Raw genomic sequence first — 9,681 nt, forward strand, 5'->3', positions numbered from 1 at the left:
AGATAAGACAGAAATATTTAAATTATGTATCCTTTCTTTTTATGAAAACTTCTCAAAGACACATAAGGAAACATCCCTTAAACTATGGTATGTTACACATTGCAAAATCATTAATGGTATCACAATTTGGCTCTAAAGAAGTGTGAGGATTGAACCTAAAAGCTGTTCAAATTCAAATATTACATCAAGCTCTAAAAATAGTTTTGTTTTCTTTTTTTTTTTTTTTTTAAGCAGGTTTCATGCCCAGCATGGGGCCCAAACTCAGGACCCTGAGATCAAGAGTCAGACTAAACATCTGACTGAGTCATCAACTGAGCTACCCAGGTGCCCCGGCAAAGATAGTTTTGTACAACTTTAGTAAACTCATTTCTAATCATATTCAGTAATTTATAATATACTTATTTGTATCTAAGGAGGAAAAGACATCAGTGGTAATACAGAAGTTCTGAGTTGAGATTTCAAGGCCCAAAATATCATACCATGTGTAAATATTAAAAACTTAGAGATATAGTTCATAGCATTTCAATCCTACAGGCCTGAACAGGAGTGAATATTTACTGAGATTTCATTACTATCTTAGTACTGTGCTGTCTTTTAAATATAATCAGATTTAGTCTCACACTAGGTGGTTTAGGATTAACACTATTTTATTTATTTATTTATTTATTTTTTAATTTTCATTTTATTTTTCAATTGTTTTCAATTCAGATTGATTACTTTTTCACTTTTCAGATCTAGCTTTTCTTTTTTTTTTAATATGAAATTTATTGTCAAATTGGTTTTCATACAACACCCACTGCTCATCCCAACAGGTGTCCTCTTCAGTGCCCATCACCCACCCTTTCCTCCCTCCTACTCCCCATCAACACTCAGTTTATTCTCAGCTTTTAAGAGTCTCTTATGGTTTGGCTCCCTCCCCTAAATTTTTTTTTCCTTCCCCTCCCCCATGGTCTTCTGTTAAGTTTCTTGGGATCCACATAAGAGTGAAAACATATGGTATCTGTCTTTCTCTGCCTGACTTATTTCACTTAGCATCACACTCTCCAGTTCCATCCACGTTGGTACAAAAGGCCATATTTCATTCTTTCTCATTGCCATGTAGTATTCCATTGTGTATATAAACCACAATTTCTTTATCCATTCATCAGTTGATGGACATTTAGGCTCTTTCCATAATTTGGCTATTGTTGAGAGTGCCGCTATAAACATTGGGGTACAAGTGCCCCTATGCATCAGCACTCCTGTATCCCTTGGGTAAATTCCTAGCAGTGCTATTGCTGGGTCATAGGGTAGGTCTATTTTTAATTTTTTGAGGAACCTCTACACTGTTTTCCAGAGTGGCCGTACCAGTTTGCATTCCCACCAACAGTGCAAGAGGGTTCCCATTTCTCCACATCCTCTCCAGCATCTATAGTCTCCTGATTTGTTCATTTTGGCCACTCTGACTGGCGTGAGGTGGTATCTCAGTGTGGTTTTCATTTGTATTTCCCTGATAAGGAGCGACGTTGAGCATCTTTTCATGTGCCTGTTGGCCATCTGGATGTCTTCTTTAGAGAAGTGTCTATTCATGTTTTCTGCCCATCTCTTCACTGGATTATTTGTTTTTCAGGTGTGGACTTTTGGTGAGTTCTTTATAGTTTTTGGATACTAGCCCTTTGTCTGATAATGTCATTTGCAAAAATCTTTTCCCATTCTGTCAGTTGCCTTTTAGTTTTGTTGATTATTTTCTTTGCAGTGCAGAAGCTTTTTATCTTCATGAGGCCCCAATAGTTCATTTTTGCTTTTAATTCCCTTGCCTTTAGAGATATGTCAAGTAAGAAAATGCTGTGGCTGAGGTCAGAGAGGTTTTTTTTCCTACTTTCTCCTCTAGGGTTTCGATGGTTTCCTGTCTCATATTCAGGTCCTTTGTCCATTTTGCGTTTATTTTTATGAATGGTGTAAGAAAGTGGTCTAGTTTCATTCTTATGCACGTTGCTGTCCAGTTCTCCCAGTACTATTTATTGAAGATACTGTCTTTTTTCCATTGGATATTCTTTCCTGCTTTGTCAAAGATTAGTTGGCCATACTTTTGTGGGTCCAATTCTGGAGTCTCTATTCTATTCCATTTGTCTATGAATTAACACTGTTTTAGAGATGAGAAAACTAAGTCCTAAATGGGCCATACAGAATAATGGTTAGGTGCATGGATTCGAATCCTGTTTCTGCCACTTATTATTTGTTGCACTGCTCTGTGTCTTAATTGCCTCAAATGGAAAATAGGAAAAATAATAGTACCTTCTTCACAGCATTATTTTAAGTATTATGTAAACCACTCAGAACAGTGGCACATAGTGTTATAAGAAGAGCTAGCAAAGGTGGATTTACCCTGAAGCTAGCTAATGAAGCTTAAACATAAGTGCTGCCTCATTTGCATAGCTGTTTTCCCCAGAATAATCTTAGTAATACTTTACTCATAATTGTGTATTCTATTAAAGAGCAATCCTCCTCCAATTGCCAAACCTGGATTTTCCTTTGCATGCTATCATTATTGTTGTTCTTGCATTAAAAAGATTAAATATTTGCCCTAGGGCACACAATTAGTAATGGCAAATGGGAGATATAACCCAATGCCTACTGGAATCCTTCCTTCCTTCCTTCCTTCCTTTCTTCCCTTTTTCCCTCCCTCCCTCCCTTCCTTCCCTCCTTCCTTCTTCCCTCCCTTCCCTCCTTTCTTCCTTCTTCCCTTCCCTCCCTTCCCTCCTTCCTTCCTTCTTTTCTTCCCTTCCTCCCTCCCTTCTTTCTTTCTTTTGAGAAAGCACAAGCAGGAGGAAGGGCAGAGATTCAGGGAGAGAAAATCCCAAGCAGGTTCTAGGAGCCTGATTAGGGCTTGATCTCATGAAACCGAGAAATCATGACCTGAGTCCAAATCAAGAGTCAGATATTTAACCAACTGGGCCACTCAGGTGCCCCTGCTGGAATTCTTATTTTTCTGCCTAGTTCTAGAATTTTCCGTTTGTGTCATGAACTACAATTTTCTCACACAAAGAGAATAAATCCTCATATCATGTAAGAAAACAAATAGTTCCCAATCATATTTTCCTGTTATCTCAAAAAGAGGAGGCAATGTTCCACACTTTGCAGTGATATCTATAATAACCATTCACCATCATCTGCCAAACCTTACCCATATACATACATGGTTGCACTCAAGGAACATGAAGGGAAATAAGAGCGTTTCTTGAGAAGAATGACTTACCCTGCCACTTGGTTTGTTTTCTATCAGAAGCCTGGTAAAGTCTATTTGTCAAATAGGGCCATTCACCATTTGAAAGAGAGGAGCTGAGCCTAGGAGCAGGTATAATGAGAGGGCAACCTTGAATTTAAGGATTCATTCTTTAAGTTATCTATGCGTCCACTCAGTGAAAATGTACTGATGTACTCTGATCCAAGTACTGTATGGGGACCAGCTGTATTTGAAGAGTATATGTTGAATTCATTTATTCAATCAACAGATATTTGAGAACCTATTCACTGATTATCTAGGTCCCTGTTCTTACTGAGTATACTCAACAAGAATTTTTTATAGATCTCTTAAGTCACTTTATTCATAAAAACAGAGGGCATTCTAGCCTGCAGATATAAACCATTGAGGATAATTTCCCTTGTTTGTCAGAATATTTTATCCTCATTGATCATTCTTATTCTTAAAATATGTTGCTTATCACTGCTGAACATGTACCCAAGATTCTATTCTATCTACACGAAGTAATTACTTTGCCCTTGGGTGACCATTCACATTAATAATTTTTCTTAAATGATAATAAACAAATATGCAAATGTTGTCTAGAAGGTGTATTATTATAACAGGTTACACAGGAATGACAATCACAACCTATTTTTTTAAAAAAGGAAATGTTATATGTGTGTGTGTCTTTTGCCAAAAACATGTCTTTAAAAACTCCTAAGAAAACATACATTAAAGAATATTAGAGCACAGAAGCATGTTGAACAGTACAGATAACATATTGCCTTGTTTCAGAAACCCAATATGCTAGAGACAAAGAAATTCCCTATCAAGGACTGGTATCCGCATACACCCGGAAGAGGTAAATATATGCCCCTCCTTAACTTTATTCTATTTTCAGAACTAAAATGAAAACAAGAGAGACACACTCTTGTGAATTTTTAGAACTATTATCAGATCTCCTGGAACTGCATACCAATCAAATAACAGCAAAACTTTCTGTAATGTGGTCCAGCTAATAAAGATGTTCTTTAAATCAAAATGTTAACCAGCTATAATTTTAAACATTTTTCTCAAAAAGTCCATTTAAGAACATTTCACCTTGACATGTTTCATGAATTGATGCAGTACATAATACAAGATCTTATAGAGGATTTTTAAGTTGGCTGATAGTTGTTTGAGCAACGATTCAAGATTTAACCTAGAGCTCAATTTCACTGCCTTCCCTGCTCTCGGTATATTTTTGCCAGGGATAAAGCATTCCAGTCATTGTTCCTAATGGGCTGTCTGTTGCCAACCAAGAACTACTTAAGTTACCAGGTATCATCAGGGGAAATCTCTTTCAGAAACTCCTGGGAACTAAAAAGATGCACATACTCAAATACGTGGCATTTCTTAATCCAATTTCAGGAACATTTTAAGTGTTTATTTGAGGTTAGACAAAATAGTACATGATAGCTTTCCATTCTGCTGAATTCACAAATAACCATACTTCTAATTTCAGAGAAAACATCCATCTTGCCAGCAACTTTTATCCTAACCGCAAAACTTATTTCTTCCTTCTGATGAAACATCTGTGGCATTGTTACTACAATTAGAAAATTTAAAAGGTTAATTCTGATCATGAACAGCAAGATTTTCGACTGGCTCCATTTCTTTTATTTATATGAAAGGTAGAAATGAAAAGCATACAAAGTTTGTGTGCCAAAATATAATCATTTGTGATCATACATTATTCTCAAATTCCCAAGAGACTGTTGCCTCATTTTTTAAAAAATTTAAATGCTTCTTAAAATTTAGAAAAGATTATCTGGTGGGGTAGGATTAACTTGGTGTCCAAATCTATAAAATTATTTGTGTATTTATTTGGGTTTTAGATTTTACCCTTTATGAAGTATTCACTTTTATACAATACCTGCTGACCTCAGATGATGAGCACAGAATAAAATAGTAACAAGGTTTTTATAAGGTAATTTATAAAATTATATAAATAACTGTATTACCGATCCATAATAGGCCAGGCACTGTCCTACGCACAACACAAAATGGTGATTACACAGATACGGCACTGCCCTCTCTAAGCTTTAAAGTTTATATTTTCTATAAGATTTTCTGCCTCATGCTTTGAAAAGACAGAAAGAGAACAGATCCGGAAAAGTTCGATACAAAACTTTGCCAAAATTTCATGATCTCAAATTCCTGATATTTCTTCTAGTAATCTGTATTGTTTCCCTGCTGACAAAGATGCATTTATGGTCAAATTGTAGAAATTTTACTTGGAGAAATTTACTTGTAGAAATTATGTATCAGGAGATACACAAACACTGGAATTCTTCCTCTGCATTCTACAAGGAATTCTATACTATATATTTGAGGAATGGCTTATCAGATGAATGTTTTATCACCAATCACATTTGCTATCAAAGGATGAGTCACCTGTCATATAAGGAAAGATATTTAGTTCCTATATGTCCAAGTAAGATTATTTAAGTCATTATGGAATGCAGTAAACAAAATGATAGACTTAATCATGTAACTAAGTTTCACCTGTAGTTTCACCTTTGAAAAGGTTAAAAAAAACAGAACAAAAAAACACACAAAAATATCTCATCTATAGCAATACTGGACACTGAAAAAATATATATATTTATTCTATCTCAAAACACCAAATGATTTATGTGCTGCTTAGTTTGAGATATCCATATTTTATCTTTCTGACCACTGCTGTGGCTTAAATTTCTCTTAAGGCTTGGAAAAATACAAATTCGTAACAGGAAACACTCAATTATTAGAGCAACTTACACATGTCCTCACTATTACCGCTTTCATCAAAACATGTTCACAATAAAGCATCACCACTGGGAACACCATTCCATTTTCTCAGAGAAACCTGAAATACTATTAAACTCCACATTTTTTATTGTTCTCTCCATTTTTCTCACAATTTTGTATAGAAAATATCATATTAAAAACTGTTATACACACCTCCCTGAATGAAAGCTAGTTTAATGGTAGAGGGTACAGTGGCAAAATTGAGATAGCGAAAGTGGACGCACTTCCCTGGGCAAACTCTCAGGGGTGCACACAAGGTGATATTGAACTGTTATTTGGCTTACCATTGACAGAATTCTAGAATTAATAGTAATCAAAATCAAAAACAAAAACACACACATGCAACAACCCTGAACTACACAGGTAGTTAGTATTCAGAAAGCATGCCAAAAACACAACTTGTTTTATAAAACCACGAACTTTTCCCCAAGTGATTTTTTATATATTTTGATTGCATTTAAACAAACATACTTCAAAAACAGTGCTACTGAATAATCACTTAAAAAGCAGGAAGACTTTCTGTTGGCAAGAGAAGCCTTCTGGAATATTTTTTAATGCATTGACAGTAGGAAAATACAAACTTATTTTTAATAGCCATTACTAATATATATTTTTTAAATAATCAGACATATGTCTTTATTGTAATCTATAGTTTCACTAATTACCAGAAATGCCATATTTGTGACACATTACCAAATCATTAGCAACTAAAACTGGTTTAGAAAGTTTTGTAGTACTAATTATTGTTGCTTTAGTTTCTTCAGAAAACTTAATCAACTAAATCATCGATACATTTGGAATAAAAACAGGTAGATATTTAAGCTCAAAGTATGGAACTTTACTTTAAAACTGTATCACTATATATTACCATGCAGACACCTTAAAATAATTGTATCATTTCCTACCATGTAATTGTTTGCTTTTAAGTTTACCCTAAGTAAATTATGACAAGTACAAACAGGCATGATGGAAAGAAGAGTTATCGAAAAGCCTTTATTCCAAAATAAATACATTTTAAAAGAGTAAAGCCCATGTCTAAAATGATCCTCAAATTGTTTTGGCATAAAAATGTAACATTTGAAGTGTTAATAAAATACTTAATAGGGCTGAAACACACATACTAACTCAGTGAAAATCTGTGTGTGTGTGTGTGTGAGAGAGAGACAGAGACAGAGACAGAGACAGAGAAAAACAAAGAGAGAAATACATTTTTTTTACACATTTACACTATGGGCATTGCAGGCTTGAAATAGCAAAAAAAAAATCAAACCAAAGTAAAATTCTAATAATGCAGACAAAGGAGGTAAAATTCTAATAATGCAGACAAAGGAGGACAGCTGACTGAATCCTCCTTTGGTGCCTACAACCACCTAAAGTTCCCAAACATACTGGAAAGAATCAGTTCACAAAAAGTTTCTTTACAAAGTATTTTCACTTTGGGAACTTTCCAGGTTTCAGGAATGCCCCACTCAAAGGGGAGCCAAAGCATTGTTTCCGGATTGTATCTACAGCTGTGTTTTTCCTTCTACTTAGTGGCCAATAAATTCTAGTTCTATCTTCATCAAAAATTTAACCCTTCCTATAATATGCTAAAACTCTGTCTGAACCAAAATGAAACGTGCCTTCCCACTTCTCTCAAATATGCCCCGCAACACAAAGAGAGATTCTGATGATGCTAGTTGTGGAACCAGGACTGGTCAAAAGGGGAACAAAAAGAATATATATGTTTTTTTTTTTTTTTTTTTTTTTTTATTTTCAGTGATCCTTGAGGCCACTGAGATCCCCGTTACTGGAATAATAACCTCACCAGTTGAGTATAAATACAAAACCTTATTCCCTAGAGCTTTTCCCCCTAACAGTTTTCATCATAATCTAATTGCAACAAAACATAACACTTTCACACAGAAGCCCCCGAGGACACACACGCTGAACTTTACCTGTTTTTATGCCGAGTCTTCAGCAAATTTCTTCCAAAGGGAGCCATGGTCCCCCAGGCAAGCGAATAGCAAGGACCGTATCTCAGAGTTATCTGGGGTGGGGGGTGGAGATATCTGGATTTCGAATTGGAGGGAGGAGGGCTGGAAGCTTCCTCTTCACCTCCTCAGACGGTCCTGGCTTTCAGCTCATTAGCAGCAGGCTCAGAGAGTTGCTGGTAGTTGTGCAATTGCTGCCTGACTTTGAACTGCTGGATTGTTGTGGCTGCTGCACCTTTGGAGACCTGCCCAGCTTCAGCTTCGAAGAAGGCGTTTGGAAGCAGGAAAAGAAAGAGAGAGAGGAGAGAGAGAGAGAGAGGAAGGGAGGGGGGCTCTATTGTGTTCTGTAGTTATTTGCAGACTTGTTAAACTTTAAGAACTGCCAACCCCACGGGCATGGTAATACCCATGGAATGGGAATTTCACTCCCTTTGGAAACCCCCCTCCCCCGCTTTCCACACCCAACCACACAAGGTGAACTGAACACATATAAAAGGATTAAAATACCCCCACCTCCCAACCAGCTCCAGTCTGTGAGAAGTAATCTGATCGTAGCAAGCAAGAGTGGGGGCCAAGAACTTTCTGTCTACCGATTCGACACAAAATTCCCCTGCCCAGAGGAGGGGGGGAGGGGGTTCAGGGCTCTAAAATGCGTGGAGGAGGAGCGAAGCCGGAGACTGGATCAAGGTGGACTCAGAGGAGCCCCCGAGTTCAAGATTCTAAGAGTTTCCCCCAACCCCACGCATCCACACTTTTCAAGTTCATTTTCCGAAAGTTGAAGGACCTAAAAGACCAAAGCGCTCCAGGGCTGATCACAGCACGGGCAGTCAGAACCAGACGGGATTTGGGGTGTTTACACCGACCCCTGCCGCATCTTTAACATTACTGAGATTTGGGGGCTGTGTGAGTTTGAAGGAAGAGCCAGCCAACTGTGTGCTCCTGCTTCTCAAGTAGTGAACTTGGAGGATTTCGTGGAACTTGAAGCGCGCAGTGAAGGTCTAGCGGTGAGAGGAGGCATCACCTGTTCCCACACGAAATCGAACCCACGACCCGCGCAACCTGGCAGAGCTGGGCGAGTAGACGCGGGTGCGGGAGGCCAAGGTGCAGTGACCACCGAACTCCCTTGCGCCCGCCACGCTGCCGTGGGAAAGCGCCGTCCAAGGGCCAGGGCCCGCATAATTTCCCCAAGGACATCAACGCTAGGATTTCGGGCCCCCCACCAACTCCTTTCCTGCTGACCCTGGTCCGGCCCCATCACTTCCCCTCCTCCCACCAACGCCAGCTTGGCTTCCCAGGCTAGGGGAGGGAGCCAGGGAAAGGAAGTCTAAGGACTGTGGGTTCCGTCTGGCTCACACTTCAAGCTAGCGGATCTCTGGACCTTGGCAAAGAAGCAGGCATACACTTTCTTTGAATCCTCCTCACCCCCAACGACAGCAACCAAAAGTGATCTTAAATGTTTCTATAAGTTTTATATGCATTGATTTAGACAAGATTTCACAGAGCTCAAAAAAATCATTTCCCCCTGAATAGTTACTATCATAATTGCTCTCCAGTTCTCCATATCTTATATATTATATTTCTACATGTATACAAACACATATACATTTTATATGATGTTATTTTATTTTAAATTTGTTATGTATTTTTTATAAT

The 9,681-nt window shown here is 37.8% G+C and overlaps 1 protein-coding gene across 1 annotated transcript in view; it reads right to left on the reverse strand.

Annotated features, from left to right (window-relative positions):
- RASSF9 (Ras association domain family member 9) overlaps positions 1-8,325 on the reverse strand; it is a 31,857-nt gene extending 23,532 nt beyond the window's left edge. The window contains exon 1 of the mRNA XM_049626033.1: positions 7,993-8,325. Within this exon, the coding sequence (XP_049481990.1) occupies positions 7,993-8,039 (47 nt within the window). The 5' untranslated portion in view covers positions 8,040-8,325. The remainder of the gene's footprint in view (positions 1-7,992) is intronic.
- Positions 8,326-9,681: the final 1,356 nt, after the last annotated feature.

This window comes from Panthera uncia, chromosome B4, assembly GCF_023721935.1.
Source record: "Panthera uncia isolate 11264 chromosome B4, Puncia_PCG_1.0, whole genome shotgun sequence".
In the NCBI taxonomy this organism is placed as follows: domain Eukaryota; kingdom Metazoa; phylum Chordata; class Mammalia; order Carnivora; family Felidae; genus Panthera; species Panthera uncia.